Source organism: Podarcis liolepis (genome assembly GCF_965112155.1).
Source record: "Podarcis liolepis genome assembly, chromosome: 1".
Lineage (NCBI taxonomy): Eukaryota > Metazoa > Chordata > Lepidosauria > Squamata > Lacertidae > Podarcis > Podarcis liolepis.
In genome coordinates this window covers 131,819,607-131,844,239 of record NC_139554.1, presented here as the reverse complement: position 1 = coordinate 131,844,239, position 24,633 = coordinate 131,819,607, and the positions used below count along the sequence as shown (strand labels likewise).

The window sequence follows — 24,633 nt, the reverse complement described above, 5'->3', positions numbered from 1 at the left end:
GCCCATTCCTTATGAAAATTTTGGTCTTCCTGATTTTTTATTCTTCTGGTATTTTAGCCATTTCAGCATAGTCCATCAACTTCATCCGCTATTCTTCTCTGGTAGGGACTTTAGCTGCTTTCCATCTCTGGAAAGTGCAGTTTACTTTGGGTATTTCGACCCCGCTTCTGTTGTTCTTAAGTTTTAGTCTGCCTAGGAATCTCTTTTGTTTACAGTTGCTATGGCCTATTATTATTAATAATAAGTAATTAAATTTCTATACTGCCCTTCATCTGAGGATCACAGGGCGGTTTGCAAGGCTCTGAACTGACATAGTTGCTTCCCCTGTCTAGTCCCTGCTTTTAAAAGGTTAAAGGTAAAGGGACCTCTGACCATTAGGTCCAGTTGTGACCGACTCTGGGGTTGCGGCGCTCATCTCGCTTTAAAGGCCGAGGGAGCCGGCATACAGCTTCCGGGTCATGTGGCCAGCATGACTAAGCCGCTTCTGGCGAACCAGAGCAGCGCATGGAAACGCCGTTTACCTTCCTGCTGGAGCAGTACCTATTTATCTACTTGCACTTTGACGTGCTTTCGAACTGCTAGGTTGGCAGGATTTATAAAGGCTAATTTGCCCCAATTTAGTCTCATTTGTTTTCTCTGCCTTCTTATTTTTTGCTAACTTTATCTCTCACGGAAATGTGTGTTCATAAACACACGCACACAGTTCTGCGATTTGCCCCTTGATTTTCTCCCATGCTTCATAACTAGCTTCACACTCATATTACAAATGGAACTCTGGTTACGCTTTAGCCGTGTGTGTCATCTGTGCCAATAGAAGACTGAGCACAGTAAAGTTGGCAAATGGAATGGGCCTCTGTATTACTATCCCATTAAGTAACCACTGAGCCTCTTGGGCTTGCCGATCAGAAGGTCGGCAGTTCGAATCCCTGCGATGGGGTGAGCTCCCGTTCCTCTGCCCCAGCTCCTGCCAACCTAGCAGTTTGAAAGCACGCCAGTGCAAGTAGATAAATAGGTACCGCTGCGGCGGGAAGGTAAAAGGCATTTCTATGCACTTTGGTTTCCGTCACGGTGTTCTGTTGTGCCAGAAGTTTAGTCCTGCTGGCCACATGACCCGGAAAGCTGTCTGAGGACAAATGCCGGCTCCCTTGGCCTGAAAGCGAGATGAGCGCTGCAACCCCATAGTCGCCTTTGACTGGACTTAACCGTCCAGGGGTCCTTTCCCTTTTTACTTAGGTGTGAACCACATTGGTGACAAATATCATGAATGAAATAGTTGCTTCCATTTAGAGAACTCGTAAAACCTTTTATTGGCATCACACACAACATCCGAAACAAAACGAATCAATACAGAATTACCACTTCCCCAGTGACACGAAACATTTGCTGAAAGAAAGGAGGCAGAGCAGTCTATCGTCACATCTCATGGTCTTCAGGGAGATCAGACGTCTGCAGTGTATTTCGATGACAAAAAACCAAATAGAGCCACTAACTTGGTGAGCTCCTGATCATTCCCCAGTAATAGAAAATCATAGAATCATAGAATCATAGAATCATAGAGTTGGAAGAGACCACAAGGGCCATCGAGTCCAACCCCCTGCCAAGCAGGAAATGTATGACCTTGACTCTGGTTTCCATTTGGGGATACAGAGTTGATTTAGAAATTGCTGGCGGAGATCAGCATATAGTTTACAATTGAGAACCATATGTGTAAGGGTTTCCACCAGGTGGTCTTCACATGGGCAAGTTCTTTCTTCTTCCACCCTGCCCGAGAAGCTTCCCCAAATGAGGAAGGATGGATTTGAATTAAACCTGACCAGCAAAAATGCCCTTCTTTCTTTGAGGGTTAAGCAGAAATTCAAGGTAATTATGGTTAGTTTCACATGGCCAAGAAAGTTGAAAATAAAGAGGGGAACGGTTATTTATTTATTTCAAAACCACACGTGTCATTCCCCCTCCCCCCTTTCTTCTGTTTTCATCTGCATCTGGGCAGTTATACACCGTATTTTTTGCTCTATAAGACGCACTTTTTCCCTCCTAAAAAGTAAGGGGAAATGTGTGTGCGTTTTATGGAGCGAATGCAGGCTGTGCAGCTATCCCAGAAGCCTGAACAGCAAGAGGGATTGCTGCTTTCGCTGCGCAGCGATCCCTCTTGCTGTTCTGGCTTCTGGGATTCAGAATATTTTTTTTCCTTGTTTTCCTCCTCCAAAAACTAGGTGCGTCTTGTGGTCTGGTGCGTCTTATAGAGCAAAAAATACGGTATTTTGTCTGTCTAGCTTCATACCACTTGTTACATACATACTATGGGGCAAGTGGCCTCAGAGAGAGAGATGAACTTCCACATTTGCTTCAAAAGAAACATCCAGCCAGGCCGGAGGAACAGGGAGTGTGTGTGTGTGTGTGTGTGTGTGTGTGTGTGTGTGGAAATGCTCATGAGATGTGAGACACATTGAGATGCGCCTTCAGCTCTCTCGATAGGCAGTCTGTATGGCAGCTTTGCTTCTTCACATGGATCTCTCTTGCTAGATTGGGGAGTAGGTGTTAAGTCAGGCTGTTGGCATAAATGTTAAACCTATTGTGGCTTTTTGTCTCTCTCCCCCCCCCCCCCAATATTTTGAAGGTCCAAACTGCTTAACTCCATGGAAATCTCAAGACTCCGAAGCAGCCGATTTGCCCAGTAAAATGCTTCTTCATTATACACCCAAGGTAGGAACTCCATTTCCCTTTAGTTTTGCTTTGATGGCTTTAGAAGAGGATTATATAAATATGGTGAGGATACCACCAGCTTTAGCCATGATAACTAAGCAGAGTTCTGAACAGTGGTACCTTGGCTCTCAAATGCCTTGGTACTCAAACGACTTGGAACCCAAACACTGCAAACCCGGAAGTAAGTGTTCTGGTTTGTGAACTTTTTTCAGAAGCCGAACGTGCTCCGTTTTGAGTGTCACATTTCCGTTTTGAGTGTTAGGCTTCGGATTTGAGTGCCACACTTATTGAGTGTTACGCTGAAGTCTGTCTGGTTTTGCTATTTATTTTGTGTTTTTGCGGCTCTTCTTTGTGTTTGTTTTTGTGACTGTGTGGAGCCCAGTTCAGCTACTGATTGATTGATTGATTGATTGATGGTGTCACTGCAGTACATTGTTTATTGCTTTCATTTTATGGACCAATGGTCTCGTTAGATAGTAAAATTCATGTTAAATTGCTGTTTTAGGGGTTGCTTTTAAAAGTCTGGAACGGATTAATTCATTTTGCATTACTTTCTATGGGAAAGCACGCCTTGGTTTTGGAATGGACTTCCGAAACGGATTAAGTTTGAGAAACAAGGTACCACTGTACTGCGCCTGAGCTGATTTGTTAAAGAGCGCTTAGCTCATTTTCTCCTATTTTTTGGACAGGCTTGCAGAAGCCCAATATGCCTTGACCTTTCCCCCAATCTTCTACATGGAAGGCTAACAGGGAACAAAGTGGTGAACTGGGACATAAAGGTAAACATCTCCAATGGCTTGTAATGACTGTGGGATTCCATAAGGGTTTGGATTATATTACAGTGGTGCCCCGCAAGACGAACGCCTCGCAAGACGGAAAACCCACTAGACGAAAGGGTTTTCCGTTTTGGAGGCGCTTCGCAAAACGAATTTCCCTATGGGCTTCCTTCGCAAGACGAAAGCCCATAGGGAAATCTCCGGGACAGCGGGGAAGCGCAGCGCGTCTTCCCCACTGTCCTCGGACCTCCTCCGAAGGCTGGCGGTGGGGTGGAAAGCCCTTCTCCCCGCGCCAGCCTTCGGAAGGCTCCTCTGAAGGCTGGCGGTGGGGCGGAAAGCCCTTCTCCCTGCGCCAGCCTTCGGAAGGCTCCTCCGAAGGCTGGCGGTGGGGAGAAAAGCCCTTCTCCCCGCGCCAGCCTTCGGAAGGCTCCTCCGAAGGCTGGCGGTGGGGCGGAAAGCCCTTCTCCCCACGCCAGCCTTCGGAAGGCTCCTCCGAAGGCTGGCGGTGGGGCGGAAAGCCCTTCTCCCCGCGCCAGCCTTCGGATGGCTGTCCTGAAGACTTGTGGTGGGAAGCGGGTTTTCCTTCCCACCGCCAACATTCAGAATGCTGTTCTGAATGTTGGCGGTGGAGAGGAAAAACCCTCCTCCCACCGCAAGCCCCGGGAACAGAGGAGAAGCGCTGCGCCCCTTCCCCTCTGTTCCCGTACCTGTCCTGAAGGCTTGCGGTGGGGAGAAAAGCCCTTCTCCGCACCGTCAGCCTGGCAAGTGGTTTCCATAGGAACGCATTAATTGATTTTCAATGCATTCCTATGGGAAACCGTGCTTCGCAAGACGAAAAACTCGCAAGAAGAAAAAACTTGCGGAACGAATTAATTTCGTCTTGCGAGGCACCAATGTATGTGTATGAGAAATGACCACCCAACTTAACAGCGTTTTGGGGGTGCTAATGGTCTCAATCCTCTCTCTCTCTCTCTCTCTCTCTCTCTCTCTCTCTGTGTGTGTGTGTGTGTGTGTTTCTAAGACCAAAGAAGGGATGGGGAGAGTAGATGGCAAGCAAAAAACCTGGCAGGGGAGATCAGTAGAGATACCTTGGAGGTGCTTTACAAAAGGGTACATAAAATCTTGACACTTTCATAGCAATGCAATCCTATGCAGGTCCATTTAGAAATAAGTCTTACTGTACATGTAAAGAATTTTGAGTTTCTAAAGGCAAGTCTGCAGTGCAACTTTCTGCAGTCACAGTGAGCAGGAAGAGCGTGCGTTGACTCTTGACATCTAGGTTGTGTAGTTGTTTAGTCATGTCCGACTCTTCGTGACCCCATGGACCAGAGCACAGCAGGCACTCCTGTCTTCCACTGCCTCCCGCAGTTTGGTCAAACTCATGCTGGTAGCTTCGAGAACACTATCCAACCATCTCGTCCTCTGTCGTCCCCTTCTCCTTGTGCCCTCCGTCTTTCCCAACACCAGGATCTTTTCCAGGGAGTCTTCTCTTCTCATGAGGTGGCCAAAGTATTGGAGTCTCAGCTTCAGGATCTGTCCTTCCAGTGAGCACTCAGGGCTGATTTCATTAAGAATGGATCTGGGTTGTAGATTCTCCCAATTGGGGCGCTGGTGGCGCTGTGGTCTAAACCACTGAGTCTTTTGGGCTTGTCAATCAGAAGGTTGGCAGTTTGAATCCCCATGGCGGGGTGAGCTCCCATTGCTTTATCCCAGCTTTCTGTCAGCCTAGCAGTTCGAAAGCACGCAATTGCGACCAGATAAATAGGTACCACTCTGGCGGGAAGGTAAACAGTGTTTCCGTGCACTCTGGTTTCCACCATGGTGTCCCGTTGTGCCAGAAGAGGTTTAGTCATGCTGGCCACATGACCCGGAAAAGCTGTCTGTGGACAAATGGCGACTCCCTTGGCCTGAAAGCGAGATGAGCGCCTTTGACTGGACTTAACTGTCCCGGGGTCCTTTACCTTTTTACCTTTACCTAGATTCTACCAAACGTTCAGAGGATTGTTGTAGTATCAGATCTGCCATATAGCCCAGTGGAGGGTTAAGAAGTTAATTCATTAACCTGTAAAGTGTGTGGTAGTTACAGCATCTCTGCTTACTTTCTCTTCTGGAAGTGGGTTATTATATGAGAGAAACTGAAAGGGACACAGTTGAGGTGGAGACAAAACCTGTCTCTCACTCTAGATTACGGGGACCAAAGTGGCACGAGAAGGGGGAAGGTTTTGCCTCTGCTTCCATGGCATCCCCACTTGCAGCCCCATACATTTCCCAAAAATAAATCCAATGTTTTTAGGAATAATAATAATAATAATAATAATAATAATAATAATAATAATAATTTATTATTTATACCCCGCCCATCTGGCTGAGTTTCCCCAGCCACTCTGGGTGGCTCCCAATCGAGTGTTAAAAACAATACAGTATTAAATATTAAAAACTTCCCTAAACAGGGCTGCCTTCAGATGTCTTTTAAAAGTAAGATAGCTGCTTATTTCCTTGACATCTGATGGGGGGGGCATTCCACAGGGCGGGTGCCACTACCGAGAAGGCCCTCTGTCTGGGTCCCTGTAACCTCACTTCTCGCAATGAGGGAACTGCCAGAAGGCCCTCGGCACTGGACGATAGGGGTGGAGACACTCAGGAATACAGGACTGAGGCCGTTTAGGGTACAGACAGAAAGCAGGGTGCAGTGTGATTTGCTATTAACCTCCGCATCTATATAGTATTTGCAGCTTGTTTCAGAAGCTCACAAGAATCCCAATTCACTTACAGTCGCAGATCTTTACCAAAGCTCTTTGGTTGTTGATTTCCAAACACTGACTACACATTCCTCTTCCCATCCCTTCTCTCTCTTCCCTCTCTTCCTTAAGGATATGATCAACTGCGTTGGTGGACTGAATGTGCTGTTTCCACTGCTAGAACAGATCAGCTACCTCGATGGGCAATTACCTGAGAGGCTTGATGTGGAATCGGTTGCTCCTGAATTGCAGACACCTGTAGAAGGAGATTGGGTGGTGTTAACCTCCACCAAGGCTTCGGGTAAGGCGAGAACTGTATGCATTGAGGCTTTTAAATAGCCTTTTTTATGAGCCCAGGGAAAAGCAATCCACCCAAACAACAACAAAACCTCTCTTGATCATTTTCTTCTTCTACTTCCACAATTGCTTAGCAGAGCTAACTTTTTTAGCTAAAGGCCTATATTCCTTCTTCCAGAGGCTCGTTTAGAGAAGAACATTATTGCAACTTTCATCCTGATGATCAAGCACTTTATTCAGAGACACCCAATCAACCAGGATAATCTTGTTCACTCGCATGGAGTCGCAACCTTAGGAGCCCTGTTGCAGAAGGTACGCAGCAACTACCAACATTTAATACTAGCAATTGTACTGAGTAGGATAGTTAAACCATAGTTTGTATATGTTTTCATTTTTGGTAGACAAGTGTTGCCGTGTCAGAGTCTCTGTTCACAAATATGTGCATTGTGAACTACAGTGAATCTATTGTTGTACAGGATGAGTCTTTTAAAAGAGGCCCTGTGGAACATGTGTACTCTGTATCCGTGGGGCCATTTTTAAAGGAATCACCCTGTATATCCAAACCAGATCTATTTTTCCATTGATCCATTCCAAAGAACTCCAGCGTAGATCACTGAAGTGCAATGAAAATGCTACATAATTGTATATAATTTTTAATCAAATTTTCTGTTTTACAATTTCAAGTTCTCATTTTTACATCCTTAAGATATCAGTGACTTCCCTTCCCCTCTTTCCGTGGTTCATTTTACATATCATAAATCCCTGCATATTTTACAGAAACTATACCATTCAGTAATTCATTATTACATCTATCATAGCTTAGTTACACTGCTGAATCTATCTTAATGCTGCCAGCGTTTTTAGCTGTACACAGTTATTTCCCATATATTCAATAAACGTTTTCCAATCATCTTTAAACGTATGTTTTTCTTGTCCTCTTATTCTATATGTTAAGTCTGCAAGCTGCGCATATTCTATCAACTTAAGTTGCCAAACTTCTTTGGTTGGGACTTTGCTCGTTTTCCATTTTTGGGCTAACAAAACAAAACAAAACAAAACAAAACACCGGCCACAGTAGTGGCATACATAAATAACCTTTTTTGACACCTGGGAATTTCATTCTAAATTATCCCCTGAAATGCTACAGGATTGTAACTCCCTGCCATTCATTAACATTAAGGGTGCACGTATTAGCATTAGAGACTTGAATTTGATTTATTAAACTAAAGCTGTTATAAAAGGTAAAGGTAAAGGGACCCCTGACCATTAGGTCCAGTCGTGACCGACTCTGGGGTTGCGGCGCTTATCTCGCTTTACTGGCCGAGGGAGCCAGCGTACAGCTTCCGGGTCATGTGGCCAGCATGACTAAGCCGCTTCTGGCGAATCAGAGCAGCACACGGAAACGCCGTTTACCTTCCCGCCAGAGTGGTACCTATTTATCTACTTGCACTTTGAGGTGCTTTTGAACTGCTAGGTGGGCAGGAGCTGGGACTGAGCAATGGGAGCTCACCCCGTCGTGGGGATTCGAACCGCTGACCTGATTGGCAAGCCCTAGGCTCTGTGGTTTAACCCACAGTGCCACCCGCGTCCCTTCAAAGCTGTTATAGTCTATTGTAATAAAATTGCAAACCTGTGGGGAAAAGTGCAAATTCGGCTTGCGCACACCTCTTCTCTCAAGTCTCAAGTTGACTTCTTCCATGCAAACAAAACTGCTTGGTTTTTCTTACTAAGAACACATTTGTCACGAAGCATACTTGCTTAAATACGCAGTCGCAATATTTGTTTTATAGTTTGTAGAACATAAAGGGATAGGCATAAATTTGTCCGACTCTTTCTTAGGTGCCGAGCAGCTTCATGGATGTGAATGTCTTGATGGCCGTCCAGTTGTTGATAGAACAGGTCTCTGTGGCGAAAAACGCGCCCCTTCTGCAGCAGATGTATCAACACTTGCTTTTTGACTTCAGCATCTGGAATCGGGGAGACTTCCCGTTCCGAATCGGTGAGGCTAGGCACTGTTAAAATTAACACTGAAACTTAACTTGTTTGCTGCACGTATCATAATGCACTCACCATATATATGAAAGGCTAGACTGACCTGCCCTGTTGGGAAATGTTATGTTTGTAGGTCACATCCAGTACCTTTCTACAATTATCAAAGACAGTCGGAGGCTCTTCCGAAAAAAGTATGGCGTGCAGTTTTTACTGGATACACTGAGGATCTATTATGGGTATGCAATCTTGCATGTTTCCTTAGCTTGTTGTGCTTTTTAACTTTTGTATGCTTTGACGTCTGGCTGTGAATTTTTCTCGATTTTATTGTTTTGTCTTAACCGCTCTGATGAGAGAGAGAAAGGGAGAAAGAATATACATATAGTAAAGGTACCCCTGCCCGTACGGGCCAGTCTTGACAGACTCTAGGGTTGTGCGCTCATCTCACTCTAGAGGCCGGGAGCCAGCGCTGTCCGCAGACATTTCCGGGTCACGTGGCCAGCGTGACGAAGCTGCTCCAGCGAACCGGCACCAGAGCAGCACACGGAAACGCCGTTTACCTTCCCGCTATAAAGCGGTACCTATTTATCTACTTGCACTTAGGGGTGCTTTCGAACTGCTAGGTGGGCAGGAGCTGGGACCGAACGACGGGAGCTCCCCCTGCCGCGGGGATTTGAACCGCTGACCTTTCAATCGGCAAGCCCTAGGCACTGAGACTTTTACCCACAGCGCCACCCGCGTCCCTGAATATACATACATATATATATATATATCTCGAACTGCCGACCTTCTGATTTATAAAGAGTGCAGGCCAGAAGGACATGTGCCGCTGATTCAGTACTGCCATCTCCACAGGGATATAAATGTTTTTCGTGTGGAATCTTGTTGGAATCGTCCCTCAAGTACAGCCGAGGGCAATACATTCAATCTTGTGAGAGTAAAAGCACGTCTATATTTTAGAATTGCTAGGTTATGCAGATAGGGTGCCAGAGAGTCAAAATGGGTAGGGGTAGCTGTACATACAAAGAGGTAAATTATATACAAAGGGGAAAATGCTTTGTGAAAAGAAAACTGGAAGAACTAAGGTTCTCCTGGGTCTGGCCTCTTTTGTACTCATAGTACGCCATCATTTTGATGAAGTCTTCTTTCCTTGTTTTTGTTAGAAACAGCTCCAAAGACAGTGACTTGGCGCCAGATGATCTTAAAACAATAAGAACGTCTCTATATGGATTAATAAAGTACTTCCTGAGCAAAGGTGGGGCGCATGAGGAAGTGCAGAGCATCATGGGCTATATAGCAGCCATCAACGATGAGGCGCAGGTATTTAGCATGCCTGTGTTAAACTGCGGTTTCTTTTTTCTTGTCATTCTCCATTCCATCTTCGGAACGTTGGGAGTGGGGGCGGGGGAAGAGATGTAATGCTTGTAAATAATGATATATAGCATATTGCATAAACCGTCTGCTGAGTGCAAGCACCGTATTTTTCGCTCTATAGGACGCACCCGGCCATAGGACGCACCTTGTTTTAGAGGGGGAGAACAAGAAAAAAAATATCTCCCCCTCTATGCTCAGCACCCCTTCAGCGAAGTGGCAGGAGAAACGGAGCCCCTTCCATTTCTCCTCCCGCTTGGCTGAAGGGGCGCTGCGCAGCTTTCCCTCTCTGCTGAAGCCAGGAGAGTCTTGCTCTCCCGGCTTCAGCAAAAGGAACCTGAAGCCTTCGGAGCGCAGCACGAGTTCCCGCTGCGCTCCAGAGGCTTCAGGTGGCCATCCCTGAAGCCCGGAGAGCGAGAGGGGTTGGTGCACACCGACCCCTCTTGCTCTCCAGGCTTCAGTGAAAGCAACGCGAAGCCTCCGGAGCACGGAGGGAGCGCTCCCTCTGCGCTTTGGAGGCTTCGCGTTGCTATCTCTGAAGCCAAGGAGCCTGCATTTGCTCCATAGGACGCACACACATTTCCCTTTAATTTTTGGAGGGGAAAGAGTGCGTCCTATAGAGCGAAAAATACAGTATTTCATATAAGGTAACTGAGCCTCTTCCACAAACTCTTCTTTCTTAAGGGGATTCTATTTGTTTTTACCCTGCTATGTGGGGCAGATGGAGTGCTGCAGCCCGTGGTTTGTAAACCCAGAGCACACTGCTGTCTCGTGCAATTCTTTCCCCTTCCTCCAGAGCGAATTCCACCCTCCCTTCCATGCAGTGATCTAATCACGGCGCAGTGCTATCTCTGCATTGGCACTAAGCAGAATTCACTTCTTAACCAGGGTTTGAAGTAGCTTTGCTAAACTGGTTCAGCAGAACTTCCTCAGTGCAGGTTGCTATGCTAAACCAGGGGGTGAGGAATTAGATCTGGCCAGCTCGTTGGATCGAAAACTGTTTGACTGCCCATCTGTCAGGGACCTGATACTGTATAAAGTGTTGGAGCCTCCGCTGCGACTGAGCTGGAAAGCTCGTCCTCCAGTCGAGTCCTTTGTAATCGCCTCCGATGATGATTAACGACCTGAGCTTCTGATAAGGCTCCAGGCACGTTCCCTCATTACGCAGAGTATCCAGCAGCAGGGAAGGACGAGATAGTATGAGCTACATTGCAAAGAGTTTTATTTCTAGCTACGCAGACAGAAAAGAAATACAGTGGTGCCCCGCAAGACGAATGCCTCGCAAGACAAAAAACCCGCTAGATGAAAGGGTTTTCCGTTTTTCGATGCGCTTCGCAAGACGAATTTCCCTATGGGCTTGCTTCGCAAGACGAAAAAGTCTTGCGAGTCTTGCGATTTTTTTCGCTCCCCCCCCTTTTCTAAGCTGTTAAGCTGCTAATAGCCTTTTAGCCACTAAGCCGCTAAGCCTTTAATAGCTGCTAAACCGCTAATAGCGCTAATCCGCTAAGCCACTAATAGGGTTGCTTCGCAAGACGAAAAAACCGCTAGACGAAGAGACTCGCGGAACGGATTAATTTCGTCTTGCGAGGCACCACTGTATAACGTATTTTTCGCTCAACAGGATGCACTTTTCCCCCTCCAAAAATTAAGGGGAAATGTGTGTGTGTCCTATGGAGCGAATGCAGGCTTCCTGGCTTCAGGAATAGCAACACGAAGCCTCCTGCTTTCACTGAAGCCAGGAGAGTCTGGTCTTTGAGGCTGGTGGTGGGGGAAAGCAGTGCTTTCCCCCACCGCCAGCCCCACAGGCTCGGGAGGCAGCGGGAAGGCATGTGACGCCTCCGCGCTACTCCCCGACCTGGTTTTGAGGCTAGCGGTGAGGGAAAGCAGCACTTCCCCCCACTGCCAGCCCCACAGGCTCGGTCGAAAAGCCCGCAGGAGCCACACACTCTTTAAAGAGCGTGCCGCTCTTGGGGGCTTTTCCCCAAGGAGGGAAAAGGGACTGACTGGCCGAGTCAGTCCCTTCTACCTCCTGTGGGCTTTTGCGGGAGATGGGGGAATTCCCTCACCTCCCGCAATAGCAGGGAGAAGGTCTGGGATAAGTGCACTGGCTGCGTGAAGCCTGTCTGCTGCTCCCAGAGCTGGGGGGGGGGGGTGTCATATTTTTTCCCTTGATTTCCTCCTCTGAAAACTAGGTGCACCCTATGGTCAGGTGCACCCTATAGAGCGAAAAATACGGTACATGCTCTCTCTGTGAAAGCAGAGAGCAACTGAAAAACAAAGGAACAGGAAACCAATAAAACATCACATCCGTCTCCTGTCTTCCATGAGACTTCCAACAGCCTGGAATCTCAGGAATGCAAAACAGGGTCTTGTGACTCCAAGGACTGCACTGTGGCAACACACAGAAACCACCATAAAGTCAGATGGTTCAACTTGAAAACCCATGGCTTCAAAGGAAGACTCACGAGCTCTCTCAATTTTTCATTTCTTCCTTTGCACCCTCAACTTGAATTCCAGCTGTGTCTGCAAAGGATGAATTTGGTAGTGCCTTCAGTTCTTCCTTCCCTGCTTTAATGTGGCACTTTTTGAATTTGGTGCATTTTACCTTTGCCAAAAAAGGGACGCTGAATCAGAACAACCATCAATCGGCGGAACAGCCAATTGACATTTGTTCCAGTTAAGCAGTAAAGAGCAGGTTTTCCCGAGGGAAAGCGGTGGGGTGATTGGAAGTCTGGCTGAGCCCTGAGTATCTGACTTGAATATCCAAGCAGCTCAATACCTCTCCGCCTTTTTCACTTGTTTTGCCCTTCCTGGCAAGTCTCTGATCTCCAGCTACAAACGTTCATGGAGAAAACATGCAAATCCCAGATAGGGCTGTGCTGGACTCAGATTGGGTCCATCCTAATAATAATAATAATAATAATAATAATAATAATAATAATAATAATAATATCTTTATTGTCATTGCCCCCTCTCGGGGACAACGAAATTACTTGGCTGCTCCATCCACCCAGGTAGGGCACTCCACACAAAATCAAAACAACTATAAAAACACTAATTAAAACAATACAGTATAAAACAGCAAGGAAGATTAGATGACTTTCAAAGTCCAGGCTTCCCATTCAGGGCCGAGATCGCTCTGGGGAAGAAGCTGATCCTAATTCCATTAGGGGTGCTGGCATTTTTAAAGAAACCCCTCGCTTCAAATAGTCACCCCCCTCGCTTCAAATAATCACCCCCCATCTCTGGAAATGAAAAGCTGTTTACAATGAGTGAGATTGAATAGTGAGAACTGTGTGGCTTTTGCACTTTTGATTCAGTTTTGTTCTCCCCCAAGCTCTGTGGCATCCTGGAAGTACTTTACAGCCTGCTCCACACCAGCCCAACTCGAGACCAGCTTTTCTTGTTGCTTTTCGAGCCAGGAAATGCGGACATCCTCTATGCTTTGCTGCTGAACCAGAGGTACTCGGACGGACTACGGGAGCTTGTGTTCAAGGTAACTTGCTTCATCTCCTCTAAAATGATAGATCTAGCAAGATGAAGCCACATTTTCTAGGAAACATCTTTCTTTTGGCACACTTGAGTCCTGCGCACACCGATGAAAGCTTGTATAGGATGCAAGCCAATAGCTTTTTAAAAATATATATGCCTTTGCTGAACTGTTGTACAGTTATAGCTTCAGCTTCTGGAAACTGGCTGTCATTAGCTAATTTTAAACTCCAATACTGTGTATATTTGCTCAGAAGTACCATATTTTTTGCTCTATAAGACTCACTTTGTCCCTCCTAAAAAGTAAAGGGAAATGTGTGTGCATCTTATGGAGCGATTGCAGGCTGCACAATTATCCCAGAAGCCAGAACTGCAGGAGCAATCGCTGCTTTCACTGCGCAGCGATCCCTCTTGTTGTTCTGGCTTCTGAGATTCAGAATATTTTTTTCTTGTTTTCCTCCTCCAAAAACTAGGTGCGTCTTATGGTCTGGTGCGTCTTATAGAGCGAAAAATACGATAGATCTTGCTGTGTCTACCTGCTCGCAAGCAAGTTGGTTTAGGATTGCAGTCTTCACCTGAGAGGTGTTTATCGACTTTTGGGGTTTTTTAAAATAATCATGTCCTTGTTCAAGCTGGCACTGCATTTATGGCTGTTTTTAATCTTAGTTTGATGGTGTGTTCTGAGCTGCCGCGAGGGTTCTGTAGAGCTGCGATTTATTAAGAATAAATAAATGTGCCCGTTTGAAATTTGTTCTAATGACATATGGACCCTTAAACGGCTCAGAAACAATACAAGCACGGTCTAGAGAAGAAATGGAACCTCTTTACGGTTGTTTCTACTATCATCTGATAAATCTCAACACGAAAGCTAGCTCTCATGCATTCTGAGACACAAACGTGACCGAGAAAATAGTAGCCAGCGTGGGCCTGTGTAGATTGGAGTCGAAGTTGGTTCTAAATGAGTGGGATTGAGGCGTTCCCAAAGTAAAGGAAGGATTGAACTCTGATTAATAAGAATACACACAGAGGCTTGAACCAGCAAGACTGGGAAGGATGCGTATAATAATCTGTGTCTCCACCCTCTGGCCCAGGTCGTTTTATTCACAAAAGAACTTTTTACAGAGTGTTTGTAAGAACCAATCAGATTTCTTCTGAGCATTGCAACAAACCCCACGTGGGGACAAAGTTAAACTACCAAAACTAATTAAGCACACATAATTCTGGGGTAAACAAAGAACAGAACTACAAAGGAGTGCATTTGGCAACCCCTGAGGTCATAAACAATCAATACACATGATAAGAAGGATGGCCAGGAAGACAGCGATCATTATCACCTTCAGGTGAGATCTGTTTCCTTGCCCTAAGATTAACATATCAGAAAAGCTACAGCAAAGAAACTGCCCACTGTCTTTGATGACCCAGGATGCCTGCTTGGCGAAGCAACTGGCCATGTACGTGACTGGTCAAGAAAGAGAAATGGAACAGGGATGCAGAGGTGTGGATTGATCAAGAATCATATCAAAATAGTTTAAACCCAGCCAACGCAATGCTTTCATTGCTGACACAGATGGCTTACTCTATATGTGTTATAATTCCTAATAGCAATCCCACCTGATCACTACATGGGATGGCGAAGACCAGGGCAAATGTCTCACCTCTATGATCATGCACTGTTTGGAGGATGAAGCCATCATGAATAGGAAACTATTCACCTTCCACCTCCAGAACCCAGCCAGACATGGGTTTCTGGTTTCTTGCTTGTGAAGAAGGGTCTTTGGTGTGCATCAGTGCTACTGGGGAGGTTTGGATCTGGCTGCCCACCTAGGGAAGACCTTCACGCAGCCTTTCTTTGCAGATCATGGGGCAGATGTTGAAGTGCACCAAAGTCTATGAGCGAAGCAAACAGCGTATGAAACTCAGAGAAGTTGGGTATTCCGGACTGGGACTGCTCCTGAACGAATCTCCAGTGACCACATCTTTTATTAAGAACCTTCTCAACCAAGTTCTTCATGCAGGTACTTGGGTGGTTCAATAATAATACTAATAATACTGATACTAATAATATTTATACCCCACCCATCTGGCTGGGTTTCCCCAGCCACTCTGAGCGGCTTACAGTGAAGGAATGGTGTGAGGGTTTGATTAGCTGCTTGTGCGTGAAAACGTGCTCCCTCAGAGTTTGTGCGACCCCACAAACCTCCGTGTGTGACGGAGCTCCTCAGACATGTCTGCTCTAGTCACTAGTAGAGTCCGACAGTGGCTGTCTGCGGAAGCGTTTCCAGCAAAGAAGTTCCTTAACGGAAACGCGTCTCCTGGACTCACGGCGTGACAGTTTCCTGCGAGGTGTGGGTCTCCCTATGGGAGACTCCGATACCTCTCCACTGTTCTCGCTGGAAGCCTCCCTGAGCCCTCCCTCCTGCTCGCATTCCCTCAGAGACCCACTCCTCCCCCTGCTGGTTCCTGCTTCAGCAGTTGAGTCTCTTTCATCCTGCCTGAGTCCCTCCACCACCTGATGCTCTGATGGCAGTTCCCTGACATCCACCTCCCCTCCAGGGCCCCCCTCACCCCCTCCCAATTCCTCCCCCCTGGGAGGTGAAGGGCTAAAACCCCGAAACGAATCTTCCTCATCTTCTGACGTCTCGAACAATTCTCTCCATCGATCGTCGTCCTGGCCAGCTGAATCCTCCTCCTCTTCAGAATCTGGGAACCCCTCCAACTCCTCTTCCTCGTCGGTGGTGGCAAAGTATTCCCTTCGGAACCTCGCTACAGGCTGAGGTTTACGTGGGAACCTCTGATGAAAAGTCTCTATTAAAACCTCGTCATTGACATCCTCTGCCCTAACCCAGGTGTTTTCCGACTCCGGTTCCCCTTCCCACATTACCAAGTACTCTACTTGATCTCCCTTCCACCTGGAATCGAGGATCTCCGCTACATGGTAGCTGTGTTCCTTCTCCTCCATTGCTGGTCCCCTAGTGACCCTCCCCTCACTGTCTCCTCTATACGGTGACAGCAACGACCTGTGAAAAACTGGGTGCAGCTTCATGTGGTTCGGTAACCGGAGCCTGAAAGCCACTGGATTGACCTGCTGTATGACTTCAAACGGACCCAGCCTTTTGGGTCTTAATTTCTTACAACCTCCTTTGAATGGCAACCCTTGGGTTGACAGCCACACCTGGTCCCCCACCCTGATGCTTTCACCTTCCCTTCTGTTTTTGTCTGCCTGCCTCTTATATTCCTCCTTAGCCCTGTTTAAGTTGAGTTGAAGCTGGCGATGGATCGCTTCCATTTCTTCCACGAACTGTTCTGCAGCTGGAACGCTCCAGTTCTCCCCCTCCCCCCCTGGGAAGGCTCTGGGATGGCACCCGTGATTAGCCAAAAAGGGGCTCATCCCCGTGGACACGTTCTCTGCATTGTTGTAGGCAAATTCTGCCAACGCCAACTTCTCCACCCAATCATTCTCTCTGTCATTAACATAACACCTCAAATATTGTTGGAGAACCCCATTTGCTCTTTCCGCCTGCCCGTTGGTTTCAGGATGACGGGCCGTCGAGAAATTAACCTCTACATGCAGTAAGCTCATGAGCTTCCTCCAGAACCTGGAAGTAAACTGTTTCCCTCGGTCTGAAACCACCCTCAAGGGGGCGCCATGCAACCTAAACACATTCTCTACAAACAATTTGGCGGTTTCTTCTGCTGTAACCGCATGTGAGCAGGCTATGAAGTGGGCCATTTTAGTTAACAGGTCTACTACAACCATGATGGCTGTTTTCCCTCTAGACCTTGGCAGATCAGTCATGAAATCTATTGCCACTGCTTCCCACGGTCTCTCAGGTGTGGGCAGTGGTTCTAATAAACCAGCCGGCGCCTGCCTCTCCCCCTTGGCTCTTTGGCATTGTTCACACCCTCTCACATACTCCCGCACATCTTCCCTGACCTTGGGCCACCAAAATTCCCTGGTAACCAGCCACATGGTTTTGTGTTGCCCAAAGTGCCCTGCTGTGGGGCTATCGTGCAGCTGCTTGAGTACCTTCTCCCTCAATTCCCCTTCAGGTATATATAACGCTCCCTTATAATACAATGCCCCATTTCTCTCCTCAAAACCACCGGATTTGTCTTCCTCCCCTCTGAGATCCCTGAGTTTCCCCTGGGCGTATGCATCCTGCACCGTACCCTCTACCAATTCCCTTTGCCCCACCAAAGTCGCCCCACACACCCAGCGGTCCTCTGGAATGATATGGGTTTCTTCGGGTGCTCCCTCCCCCTCCAAATATTCAGGTTTGCGTGAGAGAGCGTCCGCCCTAACATTCTCTGGGCCTGGCACATAACAAATCTCAAAGTTAAATTTGGAGAACTCTTGGGCCCATCTCAACTGCCTTTGGTTGAGCACTCGCGCCGTTCTCCAGTACTCTAGATTTTTATGGTCCGTGCACACTTGCACTTTATGTTGTGCACCAACTAGCAGATGCCTCCATCTCCGGAACGCCTCATGAATAGCAAGCAGTTCTCGGTCGTACACCGTGTAGTTCCTCTCGGATTTGTTCAGCTTCCGCGAGAAGAAGGCACACGGACGCCACTCTGACTCCTCCTTCCCCGGCTGCAGAAGAAGCACCGCCCCTATGGCTCTGTCAGATGCGTCTGTTTCAACCCTTAGCTTCTTTCGTAAATCCACATGCAGAAGTTGTTCTTCAGAGGCGAAGGCCCTTTTCAGTTCCTCAAACGCTCGCTCCGCCTCCGCCGTCCATACAAACTTCTTTTTACTGCTGAGACAGTCAGTGATGGGCGCCGTCAGATGGGCGAAGTTGCGGATGAACTTACGATAAAAGTTTCCAAACCCTAGGAACCTCTGCACATCCTTCTTGGTTTTGGGTGTTTTCCATTCCAGCACTGCCTGTACCTTGCCGGGATCCATGGCCAATCCCTTGTCTGACAGGCGGTACCCCAGGAATTCCACCTCCTTGGTATGGAACCGACACTTCTCCAGTTTGACCCACAGCCTGTTGGCTTGCAGTCTGCTCAACACTTCTCTGACGTCTCTCACATGTTGCTCCTCATTCTCAGAATACACCAACACATCATCTAGAAAGGCAACGCAATTCTTGTAGAGCAAAGGGCCCAGCACGTGGTTCATAAAAGATTGAAAACACGCGGAGCCTGCTTGTAATCCAAATGGCATAACGAGGTATTCAAACGCCCCCAAAGGGGTAAACATGGTGGTTTTCCATTCATCCCCTTTCCTTATGCGTATCAGGTTGTACGCCCCCCTTAGATCCAGCTTTGTGAAAATCTTTCCCTTCCTCACCCTGGTCAAAATATCATCAATTCTGGGCATAGGGAACGCCACCGGTTCAGTCACTGCATTCAGCCGCCTAAAATCACATACAAGTCTCGGCTTGTCCGCATTTTTTTTGTCCACAAAGAACACTGGGCTCCCCCCTGCTGCTTTGGACTCTCTGATGAAGCCTCTCTTCAGGTTCTTGTCAATGAACCCTCGCAACTCCTGCATTTCCCTGTCTGACATGGCATACAACTTGCCCACGGGAAGCTGTGCTCCTGGGAGTAAATTGATCTGGCAATCAAAGGGTCTATGAGGTGGTAGTTGGTCAGCTTCCTTCTCGCTGAACACGTCGCTGAGATCTGCATACTGTGGTGGTACCTTCACCTTCCCCATTACTTCAGTCCCTGCTAGGGTGGCTTGGGCCCCTGCTGAACCCTTCTCCCCTTTGCAGTGTTCTAGGCAATGTGCTGAACCAAAGGACACCACTCTTTGATGCCAGCCAACCAGCGGATCATGTAGAGCTAGCCAGCTCATTCCCAAAATAATGGGAGCGCCTCCCAGGGTGGCCACATTAAACGCTATCAGTTCTGTGTGCCTTGCCACCCTCATTATCATTGGGACAGTCTGCAAGCGGACTCCTCCTCCCAACAACTCCCTGCCATCAATCGTGGTCACCTGCAGGGGGTTGCTTAAAGGGATGGTCTGTATCTGGTGTTCAGCAGCAAACTCCTTGCTCATAAAATTGCAGGAGCTGCCTGAGTCCAATAGCGCCTTTATTTTTAGGGGGTGCCCATTCTGCAGCTCTAGCGACACTTCAATCACTAGAGCAGGTCGAGGAGCTTCTGGCACGGGCACTTTCACTGCTCTTTGGCCTGGCTGCAGTGCCCCAATTGTGGCAACCAGGCGTTGGCTTTTACCTGCTCCGCTCCCCCTTCTTCTCCCCCCTCAACAGCTCCCACCATCCCTTGCCATTCCTTCCTCTGGGGGCAGACTCTGGCAAAGTGGCCTGGCTGTTGGCAGAGATAGCATTTCCGGGGGCCCTTTCCCTCCTTCTTAGCTCCCTCGCTGGTTTTTGAAAATGCGCGCGCGCGCGCTGTTCCGATTTCCATCGGCTCTGCCGGCGGGAAAGCTGGCTCAGGAATGTCTGGAATGCGGAATTCCTTCCAACGTTCCCCTCTCCCTTCCCGCCTCTCCAAGGCTCTTGCCTCCTGCCGCGCTCCTATGGTCAGCGCAGATTTGGTCAGCTGATCCATAGACTCCGCCCTGGGGCTCCGTGCCAGCTCGTCTTTCACCCCCGAAGAAAGACCTTCTTCAAATAGCATTTGAACGGGTGCCGCCGATAAATCCCAACTCAGTCTGTGAATCAGCATGGTAAACTCAGTCCAATATTCACGGACAGATCGACTTCCCTGCTTACAAGCCATTAGCTGTCTGCGCACCACCCCTTCCTCAATATCGCTGGAAAACATGAGATCCATTGCACGAAAGAACTTCATTGTGTCCTTTAGTATGTCATTGTGCGTTGCCATTAGGGGTCGAACCCAGTCTCTAGCCCCTTTCTCAAGATGCCCAATTACAAAAGCAACTCGCGATTCCTCATCAGGGAACTCATCGAACTGCACATTAAGGGCATATTGCATCTCTGTCCTAAAAGCATGGTAGTCCTTGGGGTCCCCCCCAAATTTCTGCACCAATCCTGGTACCTTTCTGGGGAATTGCGTGGCTCTCCCCTTCTTGTCTGCATCCTGAGCCCTTCTCTCCTCCAACCTCGCCGTCTGCAGGGCCAGTTGAACCTCCAACGCTCGGTATCTATCTTCCAAGCTTGGACCAGCTCCAGCCCCTGCTCCTCCGGTTCCGGTTGGTTCGCTCATGATGCCTTCTCTTGCACAGGCAGCGTACAAAGACTGTCGGACTGCTGTGAGGGTTTGATTAGCTGCTTGTGCGTGAAAACGTGCTCCCTCAGAGTTTGTGCGACCCCACAAACCTCCGTGTGTGACGGAGCTCCTCAGACATGTCTGCTCTAGTCACTAGTAGAGTCCGACAGTGGCTGTCTGCGGAAGCGTTTCCAGCAAAGAAGTTCCTTAACGGAAACGCGTCTCCTGGACTCACGGCGTGACAGTTTCCTGCGAGGTGTGGGTCTCCCTATGGGAGACTCCGATACCTCTCCACTGTTCTCGCTGGAAGCCTCCCTGAGCCCTCCCTCCTGCTCGCATTCCCTCAGAGACCCACTCCTCCCCCTGCTGGTTCCTGCTTCAGCAGTTGAGTCTCTTTCATCCTGCCTGAGTCCCTCCACCACCTGATGCTCTGATGGCAGTTCCCTGACAAATGGGTTTCCCAAATTTTTGGGGCCCGTTTCAGACTGACTGCACAGTGTGCAGTCAGTCTGAAATGGGTCCCAAAATCCCCATTTTTCCTTCTCCAAGGGTGCATTAGCTAAAAACCATTAACTTGAGCACTTGAGCAAATGCATAACAGGAACCCAGCTGTATAAACAAAGCCCTCTCCTTTATCAGTCCATGACACTTAATGGATGGCCTTGTCAGTTCCGAAGTGGAGACGGGACGGCAGAGCTGGGCCTTATCTTATCTTGTGGGTTGTAAATATTCTGACACACTGATGCACAGACCTTGCAAGACACCCCCGCGCTCAGGGATGGGGCCAGGAGTGCTCTTAGAGTTGGCGACCTTCTTACCCCAAGATGAGGAATACAGGAACAGGAACATCCTTTTATGGTCAAGAGTACAGGAACAGGAACATCTGTTTATGGTCATAGATGTCAACTTACGTGTATAAGCTGACGTGGCTGGATTCCTGGGAAGGGGGGAGAGGGTGCCTGGAGGATATATATACTGTGTGAAATTTCTCTTGCTTTTGTGCTTGCTGTGAACCTATCACACAGTGCCTTCTGCTATCCGGAGAGCAGAATAAACTCTTTCTCTGAACCAAACCTCGGTGTCATTTGACTCCTTCCTCCCTGCTCTGGGAGCAACGCTCACCCTACCAATCGGTAAAGTCTAATAAGGCTACAACAGCACACACACAAACACAGACACACACACATCATTACAACCTTCCCAATACAGGGCTGCATATCTTTCTCACCATCCTCTAAACCATGGCTTGCCAACTTAGTCCCTACCACCCACTAGTGGGCGTTTCAGGATTATAGGTGGGCGGTAGGGGGTTCTAAATATTATTTTTTGTAGGATGAGCCTCAATTTAAGCTCCGGAGACACCCTTGTTACAGCGCTTTAAAAAGTTCCCCACTGTGTGGTCGAACCCTAACAGTTTTTTCTTCTTGTCTGAGTTCTGAAATAGGAAAAATACATTTATCACTTCAATTCATTGTAGTGTTTTCAAGGCAAAGTCCAAATACACGAAACCCCCCAACCCTCTGCAGTTTGGGGGTTGAAAAAGGGACGGAGGTGGACTTATGACATTTTCCCTTTTTCTCATCATGCATGTCTTGAATCCTCCCTCTACAGATCCAGTTGTGAATTACAGGGACTTTATAGCAGTGGTGCATCTGGCTCACAGAGCAGATATCAATGTCCGAGTGGCCATCTGTCAAAAGGTGAGTTGTTGTTGCTGTTGTCGTTTTGGAGTGGGCCAGGTGGTAGACAGGAACATCATTGGTGAATCGCAAAGAATGGGTCTATTGGACGAGGTCTGGGGAGAGACAGTGGAGTTCTTAGGATGTGTCCAGAAGTTGATGGAGGGTGCAATCCTGTTCACATGGGGCAGAGGATGGGGAAAAGGCACCTGGTGGCTATGTGGAACTGATCCTGTGGGACAATGTTCATATCTCTCATCTATTTTTTTATATTTTTTTATTTGGTAATCTGGTAGATAATATGAAGATAATATGAATTGACTGCATTATAACTATAAGAATGCTCAGTGGGTTTTGCATCCTCAGGATTCGGCTCCTCCCCTTTTACACAGTCCATTTATCTCTCTTTTTTGTAAAAAAAAAAATTATTTTTAAAAAATACATAAACATAAAACAAAATCAATTAAAAATCCATAGAATGAGATTCCTCTGAATCTCAAGGTTTCCCCCCATCTCCTCCATGGGTCCTAAAAACAATGTTTACAACTGCATATCGGCTCATATCCAAATTTTCCATCAGTCTAAATCATGGGTAGGCAAACTAAGGCCTGTGGGCCGGATCCAGCCCAATCGCCTTCTAAATCCGGCCCGCGGACGGTCCGGGAATCAGTGTCTTTTTACATGAGCAGAATGTGTGCTTTTATTTAAAATGCATCTCTGGGTTATTTGTGGGGCATAAGAATTTGTTCATTTCCCCCCCCCAAAAAATATAGTCCGGCCCCCCATCAGGTCTGAGGGACTTTGCTGAAAAACTTTGCTGACCCCTGAAATTGTCCATAAGTTTTGTTACTTTACAAGTGTGGTTAAAATCCTGCTAATGTTTTCATCTGCCCACAATTATAAATACATAAATTTGAAATAAATTTGAAATTTCCCCCATTATTTTTTAAAGTTCTTGTCCTCTTGGTTTCCGAGCTTCCCAGTTAATTTTGCCATTTCAGCATAGTCCATCAACTTGGTTTGCCATTCTTACCTGGTCAGAATTGTTTCTTTCTTCCACCTCTGGGCTAGTAGCATCCATACGGTTGTTGTCACATACAAAAAATGTCTTTTCTGGTCCTTTGGAATCTTGGTACTGTACTTATAATTCCTAATAGAAAAGCTTCTGGGGTTTTTTTTGACAAAAGTTATTTGAAACATTTTTTTCAGTTCATTATAGATCATCTCCCAGAAAGTTTTTGTTTTCTTACACGTCCACCACATATGATTAAAAGTACCTTATTTTTCTTTACGTTTCCAGCAGATATTTGTACTTGTTCTATTTTTGCTAACTTAGTAGGGGTCAAATACCACCGGCACATCATTTTCATATAATCTTGTTTCATTGTACAACATGCCGTAAATTGCAAATTTGTTTACACAGTACATTTGTTTCTTAAACTACCTATTTAAAGTTTGATCTGTGGTATTATAATCCCTGTTTTGGTTTTTAAAAATCCATATTGTTTTAGGCTGAAATTATTATAAAGATGGCATGTGGCATGACTAGAGATCGGAAGGCTTGGGGGGGGGAAATGGGGAAAACCCCAGTTTTTTCCAAAGTCATTTTTCCCCCGGGAAAATTGAAAAAAAGTGTGTAGAATATTCAGATTATATCAAATTGCCCCCTCCCGTGGAAAAAAAAAAACCAAAACGGCTTGGGGAGAAGCCAGGAAAAAACTTGGGTTTGTCCCAATTTTTCTGGTTTTTTCGCAGGGTTTTCCCCCATCTCTAGGTCACACCTTTAAATTCTCAGACCTATTACTTACATCTTAAGTTACATGCTGGTTTAGCACTTTGGTGGCTCTGAAAGGTTCCTGTTGAAACGGTAAAGGGACGGTATCCGCAATATACAAAATACTACTCCAAAATCCCGCAAATCCCCTAGACGCTATCAAAAAACAATGGGAGAATGACATAGGCTACGAGATTAACCCCACTCAACGGACCATCATGTAGTCTAAACCCCCCTTTAAATCCATATCAACGAAAAGAAAATAACTCACTCTGAAACTCACCTACAGACGGTACCTAACACCAAGAAAACTAGCGCTAATATGCCCAGGAACCTCACCAAAATGCTGGAGAGGGCGCACCTCCACAGGCACATACCTCCACATGTGGTGGGAATGCCCAAAATCCAACTATTCTGGACAACAGCCATACGAGAAATATGTAAAATAACTAAGCAAGTATTAGACATCACCCCAGAATTGGCCCTACTAAACATCTTCCAAGACAACAATGCCATTTACACCACAAAGAACTCATAACCCACCTACTTTCAGCAGCCAGAAATGCCATAACCAGACACTGGAGAGACCTGTCAGGAGTAAGCATGGACCAATGGTCCCAAATAGTATGGGAAACAGCCCTACTAGGAAAAATAACCAATAAACTGAA

The 24,633-nt window shown here is 47.0% G+C and overlaps 1 protein-coding gene across 5 annotated transcripts in view; it reads left to right on the top strand.

Moving 5' to 3' along the window:
- Positions 1–24,633, top strand: part of NBEAL1 (neurobeachin like 1) — a 152,302-nt gene that overhangs the window by 74,636 nt on the left and 53,033 nt on the right. For all 5 annotated transcript variants that reach the window (XR_014518537.1, XR_014518538.1, XM_083471490.1 and 2 more), the window contains 10 exons: positions 2,618–2,703; positions 3,393–3,482; positions 6,350–6,518; positions 6,693–6,826; positions 8,354–8,513; positions 8,640–8,742; positions 9,667–9,823; positions 13,212–13,370; positions 15,219–15,378; positions 22,124–22,212. Coding sequence is in view for 3 of the 5 variants with exons in the window: in XM_083471490.1 (XP_083327616.1) it covers positions 2,618–2,703; positions 3,393–3,482; positions 6,350–6,518; positions 6,693–6,826; positions 8,354–8,513; positions 8,640–8,742; positions 9,667–9,823; positions 13,212–13,370; positions 15,219–15,378; positions 22,124–22,212 (1,307 nt within the window). In the remaining 2 variants the exon portion in view is untranslated. The remainder of the gene's footprint in view (positions 1–2,617; positions 2,704–3,392; positions 3,483–6,349; positions 6,519–6,692; positions 6,827–8,353; positions 8,514–8,639; positions 8,743–9,666; positions 9,824–13,211; positions 13,371–15,218; positions 15,379–22,123; positions 22,213–24,633) is intronic.